Below are 25,761 nucleotides of genomic sequence, written 5' to 3' on the forward strand. Positions count from 1 at the left end.
ACCTACAGATGGTAAATAGTTTTGAAATTTATCCGAAACTCAGACTTCTCGGAGGAGCTCCACCAGTGGTGTCCAGCCCGGTAGTCAATATATCGAATCAAAATCTTAATGAAGATGAGATCAAAGTATTAGGGAAAGGACTATCCTATGTTCCGACTAATAATCCTGATGCCTTCATCATTCGTACTAAGCTTTTTCAATTCTTTCGGAAGATTAGGTTAAGATATTTCTTTCGCAACTCTGAACCTTCCACACAATCATCAGTCACGGGGCTTAGACCCCCTTCCACGTTTGTTCCATTCACCGGTACAATGTCGCACAAGATCCTGGCCTATGAATCAGTTGTCATTAGAGATGTGTTACAACTGTTGGGCACTAAACCATTTATCCAATATAACACTAGTAAGAATGAGAAAATGGCCTTACAATCACTTGCCAACAATGATCAACTCATTATCAAACCTGCTGACAAGGGCGGAGCAATCGTGGTGCAGGATGTCACCGCCTATGAATCTGAAATTCTCAGACAATTGAATGATGGTATCAGTTATCAGCAATTGCGATCAGATCCCTCAAAGACTATTGCGCATGAGATTTTGGAGTTAACCCAAGCGGGTCTTGAACAGGGTTTTCTATCGGAACTAGAGTTCAATTTCCTGAATCAGAAGCATCCACGCTTGGCAACTATCTATACTTTGCCAAAGATCCACAAGTCCTTGGTAGCCCCCCCTGGTCGTCCCATTGTCTCGGGGTGTGGCTCCATGCTTGAGCCTCTTGGTAAATATATTGATTTTTTCTTGAAACCACTGGCGGAAAACACCCCTGCATACCTACGGGATACTATGCACACCATTAACATTGTTGAAAATTCTGAATTTGATCCCTCACAGCAACGACTCACCACCTGTGATGTTGTATCTCTTTATACATCGATCCCCCAACAGGAGGCGTTAACGGTCATCACACGCTGCTTGAACCAACGCCAGGCACCAGTTCAAGTACCAACCGAGTTCATTGTTGCTCTTTTACGCATAGCCATGACAAAGAATTTTTTCATATTTAAAGATAAATTCTATATTCAAACGTCCGGAGTGGCAATGGGGGCGCCCTTTGCCCCTGATGTAGCCATTTTGTACATGGCAGCCTTTGAGCAAGACACTATCCTCAATCAAGTCAACCCATTCAGAGACCAGCTCGGTCTCTGGATGCGTTATATAGACGATATCTTGCTGATTTGGAATGGAGACTTGGAAGGTCTGATGCTGTTTTTTGGTTGGGTAAATAACCAATCGGGACACCTCAAATTTACCATTGAATCAGACAACCACAAAATCAACTTCCTTGACCTTATCATCTATGAATGTTCGGGGCACCTACTAACAACACTCTACCGCAAACCCACCGAAGGAACTCATTATTACACTACAATAGTCACCACCCCAGAGCCCTGCGAGACAATTTACCGTTTGGGCAATTCCTGCGAATTCGCAGAAATTGTTCTAACAAGGACCATTATTTCACCGAATCGGAAGAACTCAGACAACGACTTCTTAGTAGGGGATATCCAAAACAACTACTCAAGCGAGCGAGGAAAAGAGCTTGGATCTATCCCCGTGAAGAGTTACTTACCCCCAAAACTGATAAGGAGGATCAGCAAGACAGGATTGTATGCGTTACCACCTTTAACACCCAGGATCAGGTGCCAAGCACCAGGTGCACCTTTGGTTGAACATTTCTCCACAGCCGGTCACACACCGGACAGCTTGAGATAGGTAATCCTTGAAAAAGCCACCTTAGGACCCCGGGGTGGTAATATCACGAGTATCTTAAATACTCGGGAGCTTAAATGGATGTTAAGGTTTGATTCTATTGAGAATGGGCTCAATGAGCAAGATAGCTCCTTTTCCCAATTGGCAACCTTATCGTCTACCTGATTCCATTGCTACGTGGCTGTTACAGTACAATAATACATATATAAACTATATGTGGCCTTTTACCCTGCTGTTGAGAGGTACGCCACCACTCTGATCTTGGAGTAAGACATTACCTGATTCAATTGTCATGTGGCTGTTACATTGCAATAAGACATATATAAATCATATGTAGTTTTTACCCTGCTGTTGTGAGGTACGCTACAACTTCGTGCTTATGTGACTAATAACTTGGAGTAAGACACTGGATGGCTTTTACCCTCTTGTGAGAGGTACGCCATATCCCATGCCTATGATGTTAGCACTAACCTATAATTAATCTATCAGTGGGTACTATATTTTATATGTCTAATATAACTAATTTGTGATCAAAATGATTTGTAGCTTTTACCCTCATGTGAGAGGTACGCTACTACATGGCATGACGCTTTTACCTTCTGATCCATCTACATCCACTGTTGTACTATCTTTTTAGCAGTGACACATGATGTTCACTTTGTTGTTTCTTTTGGATATAACTCTGTTGAATGCACAGATTACCTTTGGTTTTCCAGCACGTTATAGGCACGCCACTCCTGCCTTAATGATGGGATTTTACACAGTCCCGTTGCAGGCGGTTAACAATATACAATATTCATAATTTTGACTCTGTGATATCCTGTTCCAAAATGCGACTCCATCATGGGTATTTTATTTTTTACTTTACCTGACTCGTCTTTGAGTAGATTGACAGCTACATTTGCATTTTCTACTCAACCCAATAATGTCATCGCCCAACGATTAGTCTGTCTACTATGCCCACGGGTGCTCCGCACCACGTGACTCCATTGCCATGGAGATATGTCTAAACCCGGAACTGAGCTTCACCATTGCGAATCCAGCTCGTTGCGGGAAGCGATTCATCCCTTGACCGGTAAGCGTTCTCCTTATCGTAATGACACTTGCTAGAAAGGTTACCCTTTGATGGGCGTTTTTCAACAGCATTCCCTTCCTTTTTCCTTAGAATAATTACAAAGCCCGCGTCTGACTTAACCAGACCTCCACACGATCCTATTGGTGATCGCGTTCATTACTCTCGTAGGTGAGTGTAATCCCCATGTAACCTTGATTGTTATGACCTATCCCACCGCTTTGTGCTCAATCCTGTCCCTCCCATTTACTTACACCCTCTAGCCCCGCGTATATTGACGACACCTCGGACCATGATAACCGATTGAATCGGGGTGTGCTTAAACCACCCTGTGGTAAGTCCCCTTTCCGATTATTTTATTTTTAACTAAATCGGTATATCTAACCCGGTCTAATTGTTTGCCTTGATTGCTTATTACTAGTATTACCAGTATTGACGACATATCCGGACTACGCCAGTAGACTGTACCACGGTCTTTTGAATACCACTCCGTGGTAAGTTTATCTGCTAAAACCAATTAAGCGCTCGGTCTTGCCCATACTTTGAGTCTACCATAATCCCACATTTTAGTGGGCACAGAAATGTCCGTTTGCCGCCTTCCACCCCGGACTGGCTGCTCTTCTATTCTTTCTTTCTTCAGATTTACTCTGTTGACGTAGCGCAATTTTACTGTTGTTCATTTGAGATGCGCTTATGATTGATTTTGCCATATTATCTCAACACACATTAATCTTGTGGCATACCGTTTTAAACTCATATTAATTTCATGGCATAGTAATGACTTTGTCTTCCTTCATGGTAGTATTGATGTGCTCTTCCTTTGATAAAATAATATAGGGATTCGTTTCCCTTCATTAATTTATACATTTGTATTAAATAGGTGTGTCCCCACCCCTGTCCTGATGAAGACCCCACAGCAAGGATAGCAACTCTACCTGCATATTAGGGGGTCGAAACGTCGACAACTATTCGCATTTTCAACTCCACGCTCCATTATTTTCATTTTTTGAACCATGTGGAGTATTTTGTATCGTTCAAATGACTATTTGAACCTTACGGTCTCCATCTCTACACACATTGTGTAGCAAGGACAAATTATGTATATCTATTGATTAAACTGTCACTTGAGAATTTTTTCTTCCTTTCCTTCACTTCCTCCTCACAGGATCAGTCCCCCTCCCTTGTTTCTCCACTATACTTGGGGCACTGTGAAACCATGTTTACGTTCTGAGATTATATATTTGATATATACATTCACATTGTGATTAAAACAATGTGGACAGATTTGTTTCTTGGTTGATTTATTTGTTATTATCTAGTAAACTGTTCTTTGATTACTGGGACCCCTTTTTCTTATCACTTAGATAAATATACTCAACACAAATACTTATTTAGAGGTGCTACTACAGGAGGTGCAGGAGTTAGAGGCACAATACTATACCTAAGGTGCACCTGAAAGCAAATTTTATCTACATCTGAACAAAATCACTCTAAATATTACCCACTACATCAGTAAAACAAGTTGTGAAATTTATGGTTTTAGAGAGTACGAATAGGCAATGACTAAATGACATTGAAAATCAAAAATTTGACAGGCCAAAGGAAGTGTGACAGACTGCTTGACTTGCAAGTGACATGAAACCCTGGAGTAACATTTTGGAGGTTTTTGTTAGAAAAATTAGGGCGAATACCAAATTTCTTGGACATCCTACTACGTTCGTGCACTGGATTTCTGTGCCCAGGAACCCCTTCTAGCTTGTGCAATCAAGATTAGCCCTGTAGTTGTAAACAGGGCCTGGGATTTAATATAATTGATTGTAGCCATGCAGCAGTTAACTCTTGCAAAACGTGCTTTCAGTAGCACCAGGGGGCTACTTAATTCACCGGGAGACAAACCTAACATTGAGAGCTGCTTGAGTGTGGTGGTGAGTAATCAAAAACTTCAGGCAGTTATGTTTGTTGTTGTCTATTTCCTTGGCTCTCTATAAGGCTGTCATGGCTGTCCTCTCTTTGGTGATCTGAGTACCATTGTAGAGTAATTATTGACTGTCAATACATTCAGTCACTGGTAGACATCACAAGTCAGCTCCTTGAATCAAATCACTTACTGTAAATGGAAACTGGTCCAGAATAAGAACATTCCAGGATGGAGAAGAAGACCAGGGTGTAAAAGAGCATGTTGAATTCTATGGTGCCTGCTTGAACTGATCAGCAATCTTTACCTTCTTCCTGTGGTGGGGAAAATACATATCATTATACTGCTTTTGTGTAGGAGAATGAATTAAAGGAGCCTGTGGCATGACGTCTACTGCTAAATCCTTTTTATAGTACAGGTATCCATGGTACATCCCTCATAAGGGCAGACTGTCACTTCCAAACATCTAAACAAAGTTTAAGCATCAAATATATAGAACCAAGGGACAAAAGCCCCCATCCTTGCAGGGCAGCTTTGAAACGGGCAAGGAGCAGCCTGTGATTAATCGATCAAAAAAGAAACCGCAATAAAGCCTCAACTCAATGACATGCTGACATTTTATTTCCAAATGAAACTGGCAGCACATTATTTCCTGGCACGTTTTGGCTAAGGAACTAGCCTTGCTCACAGGTGAGAAAGCAAAAGACACACAGTTGATGGACGGAATGCAGAACTAATCAAAACATTCACCCCCAATCAAGAGATCTGGGTTAAATCCATCATTCTTTTGCTCACCATGCTACCCGAGTTTAGACCTTACCATATGCAAATCACTCTTGAACCTGTGCCTCGTGGGAACCGTCCAGCCGAACTGCCAAGCCAGGTCCTCACTGGACCAGCAACAAGCATTCTAGGACCGGTTTCAGGGTTTCACCCCTCATCAGCCAGGATAGCTTGAATCCAGTGACACAGTGAGCCCCGTACCCGCGTCTTGGCATACCAAGGAGACTTAGGGTGAGAAAGCAAAAGACAGACATTTGATGGACGGAATGCAGAACAAATCAAAACGTATACTCCTATAGATCTGTGTTAAACCCATCATTCCTTTCCTCACCATGCCACCCCAGTTTAGACCTGACCATATGCAAATCAGTCTTGGACGCAGGGCCAAGACTGATTTGCATATGGCTGGGTTCAAACTCAAATGGCATGGGGAGCAAACAAGCAATGGATTTAGGCCCAGATCTCTGTACTGGGGTGAATGTGTGACATTGTTCTGGCCATCAATTGTTTTTGCAGTTGATCACAGGTGAGCATGTATAAAGTACATTGGGGTGCATGTGTCTGGGGAGCCACACACAACATGAGAACCCTCTTGGACTGAGGAGACTCAGCCACCCTAATCCTCCTAGACCTCTCTCCACTTTCGACTGTCTCCCATCACACCCTGATCAACAGCCTCCATCCGATCAACTTCCAAGATGATGCCCTCAATTGGATCACACACTTCCTCTCCGAAAGTACTTAGAGGGTCCTCCTCCCTCCCTTCACCTTGGAGCCAAAGAATATAATCTGAAGCATCCTTCATGACTCTTCGCTCAGCCGCCCCCCCATCAACACCTACATGACTCCCCTACCCAACATTGTCAGAAACCACAGACTGAACATCATCTTCTATGTGGACCACACCCAGCTCATCTTGTCCCTCTCTGAGGACCCAGCCACCATAAAAGGTAAACTTTCACCACTGCATTACCAGTGTCACCAACTGGATGCAAGATAATGCCCTCAAACCTGACAAAGATAAGACGGTTCGGCAGCACCACCCCACCATGGGATAAATACTAGCCGCCTGCTGACCTGGGTCCCACTCCCACAGACAAGTTCCGTAACCTCAGAATCATCCTGGAAAGCAAACTCACCATGAAGAACCAAATCAACCCAGTCTTGTACGCCTGCTTCCTCACCCTCCGCATGCTCGGCAAGATCTTCAACTGGCTCCCTGTATCCATCAGACGTACCAACTCCCAAACTCTTGTCACCAGCTGCCTGGACTATGGCTATGCTCTCTTTGCTGGAATCACATCCACCTCTTGAAGAGACTTCAGACCATCCCGAACTCATCAGCCAGACTCATCCTCAACCTCCCTAGACGGACCCACATCACCCCCATCTGAAGAATCTCCGCTGGCTTCCTGTACCAATTCAAGATTGTGGCGCATGCGTTCAAATCCCTGCACACTCAAGTACAAGTAATCATCAACCACTGCCTGAATTTCCACCGACCCTTCAGACATCTGTGCTCCACATCTCTCTCCCTCGCCCATACCCCGTGCATTCACTGCAGCACACTGGACAACATTCCTTCTCTTAACTCGCCCAATAAATCTGGAACAGCCTCCCCGTCCACCGAAGGACATCTTACTCCTCCAGAAATTCAGAAAGGGATTCAAGACCTGGCTCTTCAACTGAGACCCGTGCAGCCAGGACCCAGCACCTGAATACCCTCTGGGTGATTAGAGCTCTTTACAAATCCAGATGATATGAATTAATATGATATTATTTTCCTCTTTCTAGAAAGAGGAAACAATTAGGTGAACTAAAGATCTTCATTTGTCCTCATTACAGCTCATCTGGGGAGGCGTAGCATTTTGACACATTCCCAGGTCTACCAGTATTAATGCACCAAATTCCAGGGGTGGATGCGTGGGAACACCCACGCTCCACCCATGGAATGCCTCTCTGGGGCACAGTAATGCAAGGCAGTAAGTTACGCTGCGTTTTGTTACTCTAGAGTTATTAAATCATGCAGGCCCATGCAAGGTGGCCTTGCGTGGCTTAATAAATCATGCTTAGTAGTTGCATTACCCTTGTGGCCCATTGCATGGCTCAAGGTGGTGCAACTGCTTGATAAATCCGCCCCTTATTGTTTAGTAGGAAAATATGCTTTGATGGTATCTCACATTACTGCTTTTTTTCTTGTGAGCTCACATTCTGCATTAAAATGTCTCACAAGATCCCCGGAGAAGACAATTTCTGCATGGACGAGTCTCCCAAAATAATGCAAAATTGCAGAATGAGATATTTTGCAAATTTCATGTGACACAAAATTCACAAATGTATTGGTCCTTGCTGGCAAAATAAAAATTTCACTCAGGCCTGCCTAATACATTCATACTTTACAATTATTCTTACAATTTCCTCACAGGGGTGACTCTGACTGTTACATCCACAAGCAGTGTGCTTAAATAAATATATAATAATTATGGATTCTACTATGGTCGAAAGGTGCAACCTTACCTTGAATTATCCCTTGACCATAAGGTACAGTAAATTTCCATGAGCCTATACTAGAATACAATGAACATATTTGCAATCTGTCTATTCTATTCATATACTTACAGCTACACTTTTCACTGAAAAGGCAAGTGAAAAACAATGTGGGCATCAAAAAACGATTGATTTCTCATTCAACTTCCATAGAAACCTTTGCTTATCCATATAGCCTGATGCGCTGTTGACACCAAAGTGATATGAAAGTAGAACTTTACTCAGAAAGTGTGTTTCTATAGGTTTGGTATAAATCTATTCAGTGTAGATATGTACAGAAGTTTTTTGTATAATTAGCTTTTTAATTTTTTTAAATTATTGTTATTTTTTTAAAGCATGCTTTTTAGTTTAGTGTAAACACGTTCAATAGTTTTTTGTGTCATTTGTGTTTTAAAAAGATGCTATGCGAGCTTTAAAGGGTTAACCATTTTGGGTGCCTTTTTTTAATTCGAGATTCAAGACTCACGATTCCTGTCAATCATATTTTGAATATTTTAAGAAACGTGACTGGCTGGATAAGGGCTCTTAAAATAGTTTTCTCCCATCTTGAAACTTTTGAGTCGAATGTGGCTCGAGTGTTTTGTGCTGTGGAAAAAAATTGCACAGCTATGGGGCACCACACTCAGACGCTCCCAACCAAAGTGGAGTGCGAGGGAGTATCGAGAACCATGGAAAAATCAAATGCCACAGTAGGAAGGAATACAAAAATCTGTGTGCGACTCTTGAGTTACAAAATATTTGAGAGTCATATGAGTGGACCTTTTAAGTACCTGCGTCTTTTAATTACCTGGGTCAACCACCGGTGGCGCCACATAGCTGCCCATCTATACACCCAACGAGTCACTGCAGATTTGTTACATTGTAGCAGAGCACCAAGGCACTGAGATCTTTTCTTTAACTCTTACTAGTCTGAGCCTGGCAAGAACACTTTGTGCTGCCTGGGGCCCGGATCGGCCGGGTGCACGGTACACAGCCAAAGGACAAGTCGCCAGTTTCAGAACTGTCCCCACTGAGTGACAGAGGTCAGTAGCAAATGCGTGACAATGCATTTCAGTGCGGTGTTGCGGTAACACCACACTGAAATGCGTTAGCGTCACGCCAGATACGTGACACTTGGCAGGACTACATTTCATGATTGATTCTTAAACCATGTATGACTCAAGTGTTTCATGACTCTCTAATCGTTTTTGGCTTGAGACTTTCATGCTGATCAAAACAAAGGGAAATCACAAGCAAAGACCAGGCCCGTGTGCCCAGATCCTCCTGGGCATGCATAAAGGCTGTGCACTTTGGGGCAGGCTAAAAGCAGGGAGAAGGACACAGAGCGAGGCTGCAGACAAGACTCTATACCTAACACCCCCTGTCCTTGGCTGGCGGCTGTGAACAGCTGCTTTCGCGTCTCACAAGCAGCGCTTAATTTGAGCCGGTGGTTTCCGGTGCTCGGCACCCGCACTTGTCAGCATCGGAGCTTATGACAGTCTACAATAAGGTGGCACTGTCTGCCTGTTCTAGGTATGAGGAGAACAACAGATGTTTATTAATTCAATTGACATTACCAATGACTAATCCATGACACCCAAGCCATTCTTATAGCTTTGGAGACCTGGAAAAGTATGAATTGTAACACTTGCAAGAGCTTGATGGCTAATGGTTGTGTTGGTTCTGTCATGGCAGTGCCAGCGAGGGCAATGGGTGGTGCAAGCTGCAGAAGGACTTCTGACCAGAGCCCAGGTGCTTATTTTTTCACAAATTAAACACTGCTCACAAGAGGTTGGATATAGGGCCTGTCCACAGTCAGGCACTGCAGTCAACTGCAGCTGTGCATAGCCAAAAGCAAGTGTTGGAAATAAAGACATTATTTTAAAAACAAGCAGTGAAACAAAAACAGCAAACTGAGATACAGTTCTGTCTCAAAAAGCAACAAGACATTGAAATCTGCCAATTATGATAGCTAATGCACACAACTAATGCCATACTCTGTGCCGACCTCATGCTCAAAATGCAAATTTGCAAACAAAATATTACCGAAAAAAAGAACAACATGAAGGTGGAACATGTTATTGAATGACTTGTGTAATTTGGTAGCCATAAGTGGCAAATGTCAGTAGTTTGCTGCATTTGAGCCAGAGCAAACAATCTGATTCTGAGTTTGCAGCAGCAAAATTGTCTTTTGAGATGAATTGAACTCATTGTACTAATTGACAACTTTTTTCAGACTCCTAAATGGATTTAGAAATGGATAAAGAATCACTGTTTGGAAGAGTTGTAAGTGTTCCTTCCAAATAGACATTCCTATACCTGGTCATCAATGGTTCAGGACCAAAATACCAGTTGCAAACCATTGAAAAGTTACCACGAAGCAAATAGGACTCTTTGCTTTATGTGAATCGTAAAAAAGTGTGTTGAGGACTAGGTAGCAGTAAAAAAGATTGATACGTCCAATATAAAGAAAGCAGGCTATATATGTATAGAATACATAACTAATAACTGTGTAAGATCTATCTATCTATCTATCTGTCTATCTATCTATCTATCTATCTATCTATCTATCTATCTATCTATCTATCTATCTATCTATCTATCTATCTATCTATCTATCTGTATTGGCTGGGCTTTCCCTTTCCTCCCCCTTACCTGCATTTAATTTTTGGAACATTCACCACTGTTTGGTGGGTCCGGGTTCCGTGGGTGGTGTGGAGATCGTCGACAGGCGCCATCTTTGATTGGGACGCTGGCATTTTCGGCGGGCGCCATCTTGGAGCGTCCTTGCGCTCCTTCCTCCATTTCGCCGCCTATTTAAAGTCGCTCTCTCCCGCGCAGCGGGAACGCGCAGCCAGGACGCTGTCGCTTGCCGGAGTCTTGCCAGAGTCCTGCCCGTCTGCGCCCGTCCGCGCTAAGGACGCGCGGGTCGCAGCGGGCAACTTCCGCCCAGTATTCTTTGGAAGGCAGGATGCTTGTCTACACCAGTGCAACGCTCCAAGCGATTGGCCACTCCCTTCCTCGATGTGCTGCCGCACTTAAACACCCTTTGTGTGGCCCTTACCAATGTGCCTGCAAGAGATGGTCGCTTGACCAGTCCACAGGCATTCGAGCCTATGATAATTCCGTCGCCCCACTGGCTGGCATAAGGGTGCCTCGGTTGAGTGATGGTCGAGTTCAGGGTCTGCGGATATTAAACCTCAATACCAGATCCCTGGTTAAACACCATCTTTCTATTATGGACCTCATTACTGACGAGGAGCCGGATCTATTTATCATCACCGAGACCTGGCTCCAGGATACAGACACAGCCATAATTAATCTGGCTTGCCCCCCAGGTTATTCACTTTTTACATGGAACCGGCTGTCTAGAGGTGGAGGTATTGCCCTAGCTTTAAAATCTACTTTTGCGTGCTCCTGGACTGGTCTGCATATTGCAGGCTGCGAAAGCGCCCTATTCAAGATTACTATCAGTCCTCAGTTCACGCTGTCTGGGATGGTCGTGTACCGCCCTCCTGGCAGCGATGTAGCTTTCAGGGGAGCTTTCCCCGAGGCAGTGAGTACACTAGCTAGTGATTGCGCTAATTTCTGCATCATAGGTGACCTCAACCTCCATTTTGACATCCAACAGACCGCGGCCATCAGTGGTTTCCTGGCGGATATGGAGGCCCTTCAGGTGACCCAACTTGTCACTCAACCCACGCACCTGGCAGGGCACATCTTGGACCCATTCTTCACCAACTTATCGGATGTCCAAGTTTCGGCTATTTCTCCAGTGTGTTGGACTGACCACTTTTTGGTGTCCATGTGGCTACCTCTCCCCGTAACCCCCACTATTCCACCTCCAAAGTGGGTTCCGCGGCGGCATTGGAATAAGCTCAGGCTTGAGGATCTTCATTGTATCATGGCTGAAGAGCCACTTGGCCCTCTGTCTGACGCTAGTCTGGGCTACGACCAATTATGCAGCTGGATAACTAAGGCACTGGACAGATTGGTGCCTGTTATTGCAAGTAAATCCAGCTCCAGGCAGTCGAGCCCTTGGTACGACAGTGCTCTCCGCGCTCTGAAGGGCTCGTGTAGGCGGGCAGAAAGGGAGTGGCGGAAGGCGTACGATGCTGTTAAAAAAACCGCGTACTTGGCCGCTGTTAAGCTCTACCATCGAGCTATTTGTAGAGCCCGCGCGGCGTTCTACGCAATGGAATTCCGTAATAGCCATAACCCCTCGAAGACCATCTTTAAAGCTTTAAAAGATTTGATGGCTAAGAGAGTGGCTCCGCCTGTGGATGGTTCCACCTCACAGTGTGAGATTTTGGCCGCTTTCTTTTTGGAGAAAGTTAAGAACATCTATCTGTCATTTCCCAGCACAACATTATCACTTTCTCCTCGGAACGACCTTTGCAGCCGCCCGGTATTACATTCTCTCCCTACTCTCTCCTGGGATGGGTTTGTCAAGCTGGCACAACGTGTCAAGTCCGGCTCTCCGGCGGACCCACTCAGACCTGCTCTCTTTAGAGATCCGTCTTTTCAGGGGCGCACGGTAGTGTGTTCATTAATCAATCTTTCCCTGACTTCAGGCACTGTTCCTGCCAAGTGGAAGCAGGCGGTGGTTTCCCCGATCCTGAAAAAACCATCATTGGATCCTCTAAAACCGGAAAACTATCGCCCGATCTCATTGCTTCCCTGGCCGGCCAAAGTCATGGAGGCCTATGTCAACCTAGCCTTATCTGACCATCTGGCCCTGGCCAATGTCCTCGATCCTACGCAGAATGGGTTCCGTGCTGGGCACAGCACGGAGACCGCCCTTCTGGCAATGGTGGAACATCTGCGGAGTGTGTTGGATGCAGGTCAAACGGCAGCGCTTATTTTATTAGATCTTAGCGCTGCCTTTGACACAGTGTCCCATCGCATCCTCCTACACCGCCTGGAGAACATTGGCATTTGTGGCCCCGCTCTGCAGTGGTTCCGTTCCTTCCTCAGCGATCGCTCCTTCTGCGTTGCCACCCCTCCTTTTCAGTCCAAATTCCATCAGTTGGACCTGGGGGTTCCCCAGGGTTCCTCGCTGAGTCCCACGCTTTTCAATCTCTACGTGCGGCCGCTGGCTGATGTCGCCAGGCAGTGGGGCCTTACTATGGTCTCATATGCCGACGACACACAGCTAGCGGTCACGATCAGCGGGGATGCCGAACTGGATGCCCCCAGGTTCCGAGACGGGCTGAGAGAGGTGGCCAGCTGGATGAATAACAACTGTCTCCAGCTGAACGCGAAAAAAACCGAGGTGATGATCGTGGGAAGAGGAACGGACTGCTGGGGGGACAATTGGTGGCCACAGGAGCTCGGGCCTGCCCCCATACCGGTGATGGAGCTCAGAAACCTAGGAGTATGGCTCGACCACACCCTAAGTTTTACCACCCACACTAAGAGAGTGGCAGCATGCTGCTTTGGTGTTCTGCGCGGACTGAGGCCGGTGCTTAAATTTTTCGATGCCCCGACGAGACAGTTGGTCATCCAAGCGACGATCATCTCCCGGCTGGACTATGCCAGTTCGCTCCTGCTGGGAGCTAACCAAGCTGAGATCGTCCGCCTGCAGCGCGTTCAGAACGCGGCTGCGAGAGCAGTGGTGGGCCTGCTGAGGTCCTGTCCCACGTCCAATACTCTGCGGTCCCTACACTGGTTACCAGTGAAAAGCCGAATCCATTTTAAGGTACTCAGCATCGCTTTTAAAATTTTAAAAGGATCGGCACCTGAGATCCTCAATAACCTCCTATCCCCTTATGTCCCGACTCGCTCCCTCAGATCTCTTGGGCAATCCCTTGCGGTTACCCCGCGTTTCAGGCTTAGCCGGATGGGCGGGCGCTCCTTCCGTGTGAGAGCTGCGGCTCTCTGGAATTCTCTTCCTTTGGAAATCCGCCTTTTAGAGGATCTACTAGCATTTCGCAGGGCCGTGAAAACCTACCTGTTTTAAACTTTTTTATCTTGACTCTCACTTTTTCCCTTGCGTTGTGTTATGTTCACCTTTTCCATGCGCCAGGACGCTCCTTCGCTGGAGCAGCTGCGCGCAAAATAAATGTAGCTAACATAACATAACATAACATAACATCTCTCTCTCGATCTCTCTCTCTCTCTCTCTCTCTCTATATATATCTATCTATCTATCTATCTATCTCTCTCTATCTATCTATCTATCTATCTATCTATCTATCTATCTATCTATCTATCTATCTATCTATCTATCTATCTATCTATCTATCTATCTCTCTCTATCTATCTATCTATCTATCTATCTATCTATCTATCTATCTATCTATCTATCTCTCTCTCTCTCTCTCTCTCTCTCTCTCTCTCTCTCTCTCTCTCTCTCTCTCTCTCTCTATCTATCTATCTATCTGTCTATCTCTCGCTCTATCTATCTATCTAGAAAGTGAAGTTAAACGTACAGAAAAATCAAACCACAGGGCAAAAGCAATATAAGACTGTATTACCAGCAGCACGATGAATGAGAGTGCGCATTGTTATTTATTGCTTTGAGTTGTGTTGTTAATTAACGACGCTGTGGTTTTAGGTGTTTTTACCCGTTGGCAACCACCTACTCCAGTGGGGCGGGGCTGGTATAAACCCGAGGACATGGTGGAATAGTACAGCCACATGAGAGGGCCCTACACTTTCCTAACAGGGCCTTTCGAATGTACCCCTGGGGGCCTGTAGGTGCAGAACATCCCCGTACAACTTGTGCAATAAATCAGGGTGGCTCTCCCCGCCCCCAAACCTGATATTGCAGCTTTTATCAGTTTGTGTAAACAAGTTGTGCAAACCCATCATATGTGATGTATTTTTGACATTGTGCAAACCCGTGGAGTCAAAATGTGCTTTGTCCCTCGATCTGCTCTACAAAAAGTAAACAAGCATTTGCAATGCAATATGTCTCACTTTTACGCGAGTTTAAGCTATTAGCACTGTAAATGATAAGGCCTTTTATTTATGCTTTAAAAATGAAAACAAAAATTAGAGGCATTGTCATTTGCAACTATCACTAGCTCAAACTTGTGTAAATGCGAGACCTATTGCATTGAAGATGCTTGTTGTAAACCGGCTTCCTGCACGAGATGTATACAGCAACGGGGTGCCCCTTGTACTTGTATGCTGAAATTAACCCCAGTCTGTCTGTCATGCACTGTAATGAATAAATATTTACTTTGCCTCCTATTCGATATAGATTTGTTACTGGTCAGAGCCCGAAAAAACGGAAACGATTTTTCAATTAACGATCAACATTCATTTTAATCCTGGCAGTCCCGGCTCTCTTAGGCAGAACTGAACAATGTGCAACAGCAGGGACAGAGCAGCACTTCGCGGCAGAGCAGTGCTGGGGGTTACTAGTAAGAAAGATCTCACATGGAGTAGAGGCTTGTCTGAGCAACAGCACCGGAAGAGGTGCAGACCTCACCTCCACGCTCCATCATTTCTCACCAGGCTAGTCATGTGACGCAGAAGCCGCTGTCATGTCTCACGTGGACAGGGTTACTCTTCAGTGGAAGTGTTGTGCAATGAAGTGCTCTGCGTCTAGACACATCAAGATGGCGCTGGGTCCTTCTTGTAGTTACCTGCTGGTCACTGTTCTAGTCTTGCAGTTGTATCAGCCACTCCCCAAGGGATGGCTTACACCTCACCACACACCCATCCAACACAGGCATCACAGGACATGTAACCCTATTAATAAAAGGGACTGGGCTCACGTGCTCTGGGCCAGTTCTACCCACTAAATATCACTGTCAGTGTCGTGGTTATTTATGCATGGGGGCCAGAGGCCCCACAGCATTACATTGGTGATTTGCAGGTGAGCACCTGCGTGTGGCTGCCTTGGTGGTGGTGGATGGGGGAGAGAGCAGCCCGTATCGAGGGCACCCCCTGCTAGGTGGCGTAGGAAGTGCCTGACTGCCCGTGAGGCATGAGAGACGCCCGTAGAGAGAAGTAGATTATTGGAAGCCCACCCCGCACCTGATGTGCCCGTAAATGTATGACGTAACTGCAACACATGATGGACGGAATGCTGAATGATTCAAACATTCTCCCCCAGTCATGAGATCTGGGTTGAATCCATTGTTCTATTGCCAACTACGCCACCCCAGTTTGGACCCAGCTATATGCAAATCAGTCAGGACCCCGTCCCTCATGGGAACAGTCCAGTCCGCACTGCCAAGCCAGGTCCTCACTGGACCGAAACAAGCATCCTGTGACCGGTTTCAGCATATGTCACCCTTCTTCAGCCAGGCTAGCCTGAATCCAGTGGCACAGTGAGCAAGGAACCCACGTCTGGACATACCCGTCCCACTAAGGGCGATAAGTGTAACTGAAACAAATGATGAACGGAATGCTGAATGATTCAAACATTCTCCCCCAGTCAAGTGATCTGGACTCATACCTGGGCAAACCCTTCCCACTTAGGGAGATATATGGAAAAGTAACAATTAATGGACAGAAAGCTGGACAATGCAAACATTTGGCTCCAGTCACAAGGATCTGGGTTTAATCCATCATTCTTTTGCACACAAGCTCCCAGGATGCTTGTTTCGTGTCCAGGTAGGACCTGGCTTGGCAGTTCGGACTGGACTGTTCCCACAAGGAACAGCGTCAAAACTGATTTGCATTTGGCTGGGTCAGAACTGGGGTGGTGTGGTGAGCAAAAGAACGATGGATTAAACCCAGATCCTTGTGACTGGGGGTGAATGTTTGCATTGACCAATTCTGTCCATCAATTGTTTCTTTGCATAAGTCACCCTAAGTGGGAAAGGTATGCCCAGATGTGGGTCCCGTGCTCACTACACCACTGGATTCAAGCGAGCCTGGCTGATGAAGGGTGATGCCCTGAAACCGGTCCCAGGATGCTTGTGTCCGTTCCAGGGAGGACCTGGCTTGACAGTTCAGGCTGGACTGTTCCCACAAGGAACAGGGTCAAGACTGATTTGCATATGGCTTGATCCAAACTGGGGTGGTGTGGTTAGCAAAAGGTTGATGGATTAAACCCAGGTCCTTGTGACTGGGAGTAATTGTTTGCATTGTCCTGCATTCCGTCCATCAATTCTTTCTTTTGCATATGTCGCCCTAAGTGGGAAGGGTATGCCCAGACGTGGGTCCCTTGCTCACTCTGCCACTGGATTCAAGCTAGCCTAGTGATGAAGGGTGATGTCCTGAAACCAGTCTCAGAATGCTTGTTTCCGGTCCAGGGAGGACCTGGCTTGGCAGTTCGAGATAGACTGTGCCTACAAGGAACAGGGTCAAGACTGATTTGCATATGACTGGGTCCAAACTGGGGTGGTGTTGTGAGCAAAAGAATGATGGATTAAACCCAGATCCTTGTGACTGGGGTGAATATTTGCATTGTCCAGCATTCCGTCCATCAATTTTTTCTTTTGCGGAAATATATGTCGGCACCCGACAGCAGGAAGATCTGCACGGTGAAGGTGAGAGACCATAGCAAAGGCCTGAAGAGGCTTTAACTGGAGTGCAACCAGTGCCGGACTGCTGAGGTGCTGGCCCACCACTGCATCCTGGGATGCGAGAAGGAGGAAGGCCTGATCAGCCATCGGGCAGAAGGTGAACCTCTATCGAGGAGAGAGGTGAGCAGGGCAGAGAGAGTGTACCTGATGATGTGTGGAAATAGAGCAGTTTGTATTGACAGACTCCTCGCACTCGTGTTTATGTGAGATTTGTACTAGTAGTTGAATGTGTGTTGGTGCTGAATGAGATCTCCCTTCTGGGTCGTGGGAGTCAAATACAGAATATGATAGCGATATTCCAACAGGGAACAACGTCCTCATAGAGCACTCAAAAAATAATGTTCCTTGAATTTTCAATTCTTTTCAATAAAGTTTTATTCAAAAAGTTTCCTTTTGTTGTTAAATCATATTTTCTTCAATGTTATAATCATTTTAGCAAAACAAACAATCGAACGCCCAATGCATTTCGGGCAATGTGCCCTTCTTCAGGGGTATAGTGTTCTGTTGAGGACAAAAACACAACTGTGATACAATCATCAAACCATCAAGTGGTATAAAGCAAACATTTTTAAATAAACATTTTTAGATTGAGCATTTTTAAATCAGGTCTCTCATTAGAGTGTCTTATATCCCTTCTCAGTACAGTATATTTAATTTCATCATTTGTGGACCAGTGAAAGAAAATCATTTAGACCTGTCAGTTGGTAAAGGGGTGAGTAGAACCATTATTGTAGCCAAATGCATTATATAATAAATGTGGCAAAAAAACATGATGTAGAAGTTAATGAAGTAAAAAATTGTGGTGCCTGGGTTGTAGTATCAGTTAGCTCTTTGTAAAGGTATTTTGAAAAGTCGACCCGTAAATGACCTGTAAAGTATACATGTTCACTAACTAGAACTACGACGGGTGATTACAAGTCAGAGTTTAGAATTGCAACAAGGAGTGTTTACATACCGGTATCGACGACCGGCTTGTCGGATATAGGATAGTTGATCGGTCGTATTTCTAAAATACACAAAACGTATCGAAAGTTAGATAGTGGTATAAATGTCGGTTTGGAAATACGCATATCGCGCATAGTTAGTTTTTCCAAAATCTTACCGTAACGATAAAGATATGGGTGCCGGTGTCCGGACCAAGTGTCAGCAGCGTTGGAAAAACGCGGGTGCAAGACGACTCGCGGAACTGCCGTATTTAACCCGGAAGTTCCGTTTGTCTTTCATAGAAATAAACGATGGACATGTCGTGGACGTATAATACCATCTTAAAATGGCGGACTCAAAATAGGAATCAGATACGAATAGCGGGCCACATATTCAAAGTGTGTAATAATTACAAATTTCCAGTGGGCTCGGGTCAAATGATTTGTACCAGAAAAGTATAAGTAAAATAGTATAGGGTACAATTATCTACCCTCAAAGGCAATAGTCAATTCTTTGGAAAATTACAAATGGTGCAAAATTACGATAATTTAAGAAGCATAACTCGTGGTGATTAGTACATCCTTTTAAACATTGGTTAAATAAAACAATTTAGATCCATACGGTCATTTAGACCTTTCGGTTGGCAAGTGTTCAAATATGAAATCCAAAACACTTCTCTCCGCAAAAGGTGTTGGGAATTGTCTCGGCCTGGTAATATTGGAACAGTTTCTAGAATCAAAAAACGAAGTTGACTGGGAGTGTGGTTATTGTTATTAAAGTGACTTGCCAATGGTGATTTAAGGTTCTTAGTTCGTATACTACTCTTGTGTTCAATTATACGCGTCTTGATTTTACGTTCAGTTTTTCCAACGTATGCCAGTCCGCAAGGACATTTGATCAAATATATGACATTACGACTGTCACATGTGGCAGTTACACGCAAAGGGATGGTGGTACCTTTACTTGGATGTTTCATTTCTTTGCCCTTTATTATGGCATTACAGTTTCCACAGTTGAGGTAGGGGATGGTCCCCTTAAAAAGTTCTTGTCTTCCTGGTGTCTTTTTGTTCAAAATTTCTTTTATGTTTCTTGATCTTTGATAGGCAAATCTTGGAGAAAGTTGAAAGATATTATTAAAATCATTTTCCATTGATAGTAAAGGCCAGTTTCTCAATATTGCTCGTTTGATTTTAGAACTTTCAGTTGAATATTTCGAAACAAATACCATTCTGTCTTGGGTAGTTTGTTTGGGTTTTGATAGTAGCAGAGCTCGTCGGTCTATGTTGTTCATTTTGGATGTTGCTTCCTCTGGAATATCTCGAGGGTACCCTCGCTCACTAAATTTCTCAATGCAATTTTTGACACTCAATTTTAGGGATTCATCAGTGGAAGAAATTCGTTTTATTCTTAGTAGTTGGGAATACGTTAAATGTCTTTTGAGGGATGGTTACTGAAAGAGGTGAGGCCCTCAGAGTGGAGAAAGCTGTCGGGACCCACAATCATTGCTGCACCGCCACCTAGTGGCCAAGTGGAGTCACCGTACCCATGGGCAGTGTACAGAGAGGCAGACAGCTGGAAGGCTGCTTCCTTTGAGAGGTAAAAGTGACTGTCACTACCCGCAGGATTTGAAGGGGCAGTCCTAACTGCAGTGCTTTCCCCATTCGCAATGAAACTCTTACAGGGCACAGTGCAAGGGGAATGCCGGGCAGCACAGGAACAGCTGCTGCAGCTCCCCGTTGTTGGGGGAAAGTGTACTAGCAGACCCCCAAGACTCTGTCATGCTATGTGTGCATGAAGGACTACACACTCAGTCCGCGAAGAAGCGCTAAAGGAACTTCAAGCGGAAAGGCTGAAAGGGCCTGTGAAGGGGATTTGCAGTGACGCCTAGTGGCCATGGGTGGTCCCTGCAGCAGTAAGGACACAGTTGACGCCACTCGGAGGGCAGGGGTGGCACAGGGTAACTGCCTCATGAAGTAAGTCGTAGAAGGACTGAAGAACGTGCACAGCATGCACACCTAGTGGCAAAAGGAAGCAACCACAAGTGGAAGAAGGGAGTGCGCAAGCCGTCCAAAGTAGGAGTACCCCCAGATGAAGGATGGAGAGCGCAAGGGGAGAAGTGCGCAGAAGATTGTACCCGAGACACTGACTGTAAAGGCCAGGGCGCGACAGAGGCCAGGAAGAAGATGACCTGCCAGAGGTCAAAGAGCAGATGACCTGCCAGAGGTCAAAGAGCAGATGACCTGCCAGAGGTCAGGGAGAAGATGACCTGCCAGAGGTCAGGGAGAAGATGACCTGAGAAAGGTCCAAGAAGGTGACTGTGAGAGGTCAGGGAAGGTGACCGAGTAGAGGTCAGTGAAGACCGAGGAGAGGAGAGGTCTCACAAAATTGACTGGAAGTCAAAGTACGAAAGCCTATGAGAAGTAGTGGAAGGAAGAAGGTTACGAAGACAGGTTTGGTTATCAAACAAAGAGAATGCATTGTCCTAGGGGTAGGACAGGGCCAGGGAGACCTGTGTGAAGTGCACGTCACATGGAGAGGCCTCTTCAGAGAAGGAGAGCAAGACCAGATGGGACTAAACCGCGTCGCGAAGTGAAAGAATAAGAAAGAGGAAATCGCGTGGCATGAGGCCACTGCAGAAATTCCAAGAAGAAGAGGGGAGTGTGTGATCAGACAACTCGCACACAGCAAGATAGAGAATGAATGAGTGCAAGAACATCTGGAATAGAACACAGTATCTTGGTAACATCGGTGGCACCATGAGAAGCTAGCTATCCAGGAGTCTTCGTAACATCAAGCAAACCTGGTGACGGCAGAAGTTCGCAAGCTGGACCATTGGTGACATCCACCTTTGGATTCACACGGGAAACTGGATTGTGAGATTGCTCACACGTCCTGAGTTGCCTCGGATGTGAGGTCTAGAAGAGGATCCGACCACTCCACACCAGACCCTGGAGACCCAGGGGCAAAGGCCTCAGGGACGGCCGGTGAGAGCGGGTCCCGGTACAAGAGATGAGTTTACAGGCGCTCCTCCGCATTTCCGAGGAAGTCAAAGATCTTGTGCTAGGTGGCAGTAGTAATCCTATCAGCAAAGAACTACTCTCCATGTGGAGCAAGGATCTTGAAGGTGGGAGTCATAGCGCATCCACCACAAACTGCATGGGTGGCGTTGGAGTGACACAGCGAAGTACACCCAGTCCAGTGGAAGCCTACTGAGGTGGGCCTCCGCAACATCCCCTGCGAGGGGAACACACGGGAGACGGGCATCCTGGTGAGAGAGGAATGTTTGAAATTACTCCACTATTTTGTAGCTAGAAGCAATGATGCCTTTGTGAAGATGCAACAAAAACCAGGACTGATTGTTGAAAACGTTACATCTACCAGATTCACTATCACTCCACCTGCACCATCACAGAGAACTGTACATATAGAGACTTTGGTGTCAACTTTCACACATCAAGTCCGAGGAGGACCAGACCCGCAGGGCACAACTGAACTGTGCCAAGCAGGACTGGTGGTCCTAGCTGCCGTTGTACCATCGTCTTGTTCTGCAAGCAGCTGAATAGACTTAGTAGAAGTTTTCTGTTATTGTATAATTCTCTCCCCCAGGTTGGACTGTGTTGTTCCTTTCTGAATAAAGTTTGGGAGGGATGTAGTGTCCTGCTGGTCACTCTTTTAGTCTTGCCATTGTACCAGCCACTCCCGGAGGACTGGCTTACACCCCACCCCACACCCATCCATCACAGGCATCAGAGGACATGTGAGCCTGTTAATTAAAAAGGCTGGGCTCACGTGCCCTGGCCAGTTCTATGCACTAGTATCAGTGTCTGTGTCATGGTTATTTATACATGGGGGCCTTGGGCCCCACAGCATTACAATTTCTCACCACAGATGTACTAGTGACATGGGTCCAGCCTAGACCATCACAGTGTTGCACAGAGTATGACAGGAGATACCATGGCTCAGTGACACCCCGCACATCTCACACTTCATAGCACTCACAGGCAGGTCTGTGTGGGATTGTGAGACAAGGGCATTGGAGAAAATTAAATGAATATTCATTGATGGTGTGAGTCTGTGGGTGGCTCATACTCTGAATGTCTCACGGAGAGACCAGAGAGCTGTGTGGTAAGGCGTCTCCATGAGGAATCACACCCCTAAATATCTTCACTCAAATTTCGTGCACAAGTTTTGAAACTCAAAAGAAGGTTCTGTTTTCAATATAATGCTCGCAGTTACTAAGATATTCTTCCTGGTACTTGTGCTTTTTATAGAATGGACCTTCACAAAGTTAAGGAGAGAATAAATCCCGTGACCATGACACCAGGGCTTTAAGTGGGCGAGTCCTGCCAGCGCTCAGCACCTACAGTTCTTAAAAGCAGGTGCTGAGAGGGGTCCCTATCGGGCTCTCCATTTTTTACCGGTGGGAGAGGAAAAAAAACCTTAACTCCTCAATAGTACAACCCGTCACTGCCTTTAATGTAAATTCAAAGAGACTTGGGGCAATATGTATCAAGCCTTTTTCCTGTTTGCAAATGGGCAGATTCTCAGAATCGTCCCTTTTGTGAATACGAAAAAGCCTTTTGGTATGTATCATCCCAAAAGGCCATCGCAAAATAGAGAATTGCAAAATTAGTAGTGCAATTAAGGAATTGCAAATTGCGATTCCTTAAATGCAATTCCGGAAGCACCAGAAATTTTCTATTTGGCCTTCAGGAACTGCAAATTACCATTAAGAAGAGTTGGTGTTAATTTGCGATTTTCTTTAAAAAAGCACTTTTTGGATTTAAAAAAAATGTCATATGTCGCATATGTGCGCAAAATGTGCGCACATGCATATTTCAGGGGTGCAACCGGGTGTCCTTTTGGCAGCCTTGCAACCTTGAAATTGCATTGTCAATTTGCAATTCTCTAATTGGTAATCGCAAATTGAGACTGTCTTCCCATTCATTCATATGGGCCTCCTAGCCCATAAGAATGAATGGGAAGGTTTCCTTATTTGCGAATCTCAATTTGTGATTCGCAAATAAGGAATATGTAGGATTGGCAACATTTTTAGCAAATCCTACAAACATTCCATTTTGCGATTCTGTAATTGCGATTTTCTAAAAATCACAATTTGATAATCACAAAACTCTTTTTTGATACATATGGCCCATGTTTTCCAGTTGATATACCGCAAACTTGGAGCGCTTTACATGAACACCAGTTACATTACACAAGGATAAATTCATTCTTTGAATCACAGGCCGTCAGGCTCGAATCTGTTTTCTCAGCTCGATGGTCGGCTGCTCTAGCCTTACCACAGCCTCGCTCACAAGAGCAAGTAGCATTTTCATGATTATATACAACTAAGTGATACCTGTTGCTTATTTATCGTACGCAGCTTACAACCATTGACAAAGCCAATAGTACTGGCTTGTTGTAGGTATAATATCACTTGTTGTGTTATATGTCTAGATGAATGGACAGAAGAAGCAAAATACTAGTCTGGTGGCACACTATGCTAACACCGATCTTCATCTTAACACCTTCGGCGCTCATGACGAGCTCACCTCGTCATGAGGCACAGTGGAGCTATGCTCATGACGAGCTGAGGTTTGTCATAACGGCCATGGAACGCCCACGCGGGGATAATTCCCCTGCTGTGCTGGGCGTTTCATAAAGTGGGCGGAGTTGTGACGAGCTCATCATGAGCACAGCTCCACTGTGCAGCGTGACGAGCAGAGCTCGTCACAAGCACCGCGGCGCCGGTCGCGGCCCCCCTCCCCCCGCACCGCATGGGAATTAGTTCCGCAGGGAAGGGGTTAAGTGTTTTTAGCCATGCCCTTATTTGCAATGGCCTCAGCCCTGTGAAAAAAACCAGTTTTTCACCCACTTAAAGCCCTGAATGACACATCCCCTCTGCTCACCTTCAGTTTATTAACTTTGGGTCCGCCTCTTCTGTGAGCTCAAGAGGGATCTCCCGCACTCAGTGAGTGATGCTATCAGGTCTCTCTCCTACCTGCTGCTCTCTTATGTCAACTCAGATGGGATATTCGACACTCAGTGAGAGATGGTTTTAGTCTTGCCACTGCCTGCTGCTGTCTCCTGTGAGATCTGGTAGGATCTCCAGCTCTCAGTGAGTGATGGTGTCAGCTCTCACCTCTGCCTGCTGCTCTCTTCTTCCAGCTCAGGAGGTATCTCTCCCACTCAGTGAGTGATGGTGTCAGCTCTCACCTCTGCCTGCTGCTCTCTTCTGTTCGCTCAGGTGGGATCTCCCACTCAGTGAGTGATGGTGTCAGCTCTCACCTCTGCCTGCTGCTCTCTTCTGTTCGCTCAGGTGGGATCTCCCACTCAGTGAGTGATGGTGTCAGCTCTCGCCTCTGCCTGCTGCTCTCTTCTTCCAGCGCACGAGGGATCTCTCACACTCAGTGAGTGATGGTGTCAGCTCTCACCTCTGCCTGCTGGTCTCTTCTGTCAGCTCAGGTGGGATGTCCCACTCAGTGAGTGATGGTGTCAGCTCTCATCTCTGCCTGCTGCTCTCTTCTTCCAGCGCACGAGGGATCTCTCCCACTCAGTGAGTGATGGTGTCAGCTCTCACCTCTGCCTGCTGCTCTCTTCTGTCAGCTCAGGTGGGATCTCCCACACTCAGAGAGTGATGGTGTCAGCTCTCACCTCTGCCTGCTGCTCTCTTCTTCCAGCGCACGAGGGATCTCTCCCACTCAGTGAGTGATGGTGTCAGCTCTCACCTCTGCCTGCTGCTCTCTTCTGTTCGCTCAGGTGGGATCTCCCACTCAGTGAGTGATGGTGTCAGCTCTCACCTCTGCCTGCTGCTCTCTTCTGTTCGCTCAGGTGGGATCTCCCACTCAGTGAGTGATGGTGTCAGCTCTCACCTCTGCCTGCTGCTCTCTTCTTTCAGCGCACGAGGGATCTCTCACACTCAGTGAGTGCTGCTGGAGTAGAGATGTCTCCAGATATAGAACCTGAAATGCAAATAAAGGGGAAGGTCTGTGAGGAAAACAGTTTCCGAAGAACCAAGGCCATCAGTCACCAGCAGGAAACCCTCGCCCTGCTGCACTTCTGCATTCCGAGAAGCATCTGGACAAACAGCTGTGGACAAGCAAGGTTGTGTTATCGCTCCGAGTGTGTGCTCTAGGGCCGTGAAGCATGTGACGTGCAGCTCAGACCCTATACTGTCTGCACACCTTCTTATACACAGGAACACGTCCAAGCTAGTTCTAGCCCTATGTAGCTATAGGCTCACACTGATACCCAGCGGATCACTCAGTCATGTTACTTTTG

At 45.9% G+C, this 25,761-nt stretch overlaps 1 protein-coding gene across 3 annotated transcripts in view; it reads right to left on the reverse strand.

Annotated features, from left to right (window-relative positions):
- LOC147725933 (uncharacterized) overlaps positions 1-25,408 on the reverse strand; it is a 72,605-nt gene extending 47,197 nt beyond the window's left edge. The window contains exons 1-3 of one of the 3 annotated variants that reach the window (XM_086960059.1): positions 24,993-25,152; positions 24,390-24,702; positions 4,950-5,070 (exon numbers count right to left, since the gene is read on the reverse strand). In XM_086960059.1, coding sequence (XP_086816185.1) covers positions 4,950-5,019 — 70 coding nt within the window. In that variant the 5' untranslated portion in view covers positions 5,020-5,070; positions 24,390-24,702; positions 24,993-25,152. Of the gene's footprint in view, positions 1-4,949; positions 5,071-24,389 lie in introns of all 3 variants that reach the window. The other 2 variants (XM_086960060.1, XM_086960058.1) reach the window with 2 other exon arrangements.
- Positions 25,409-25,761: the final 353 nt, after the last annotated feature.

The sequence above is a fragment of the Lissotriton vulgaris genome, chromosome 3_1, assembly GCF_964263255.1.
Source record: "Lissotriton vulgaris chromosome 3_1, aLisVul1.2, whole genome shotgun sequence".
NCBI lineage: Eukaryota > Metazoa > Chordata > Amphibia > Caudata > Salamandridae > Lissotriton > Lissotriton vulgaris.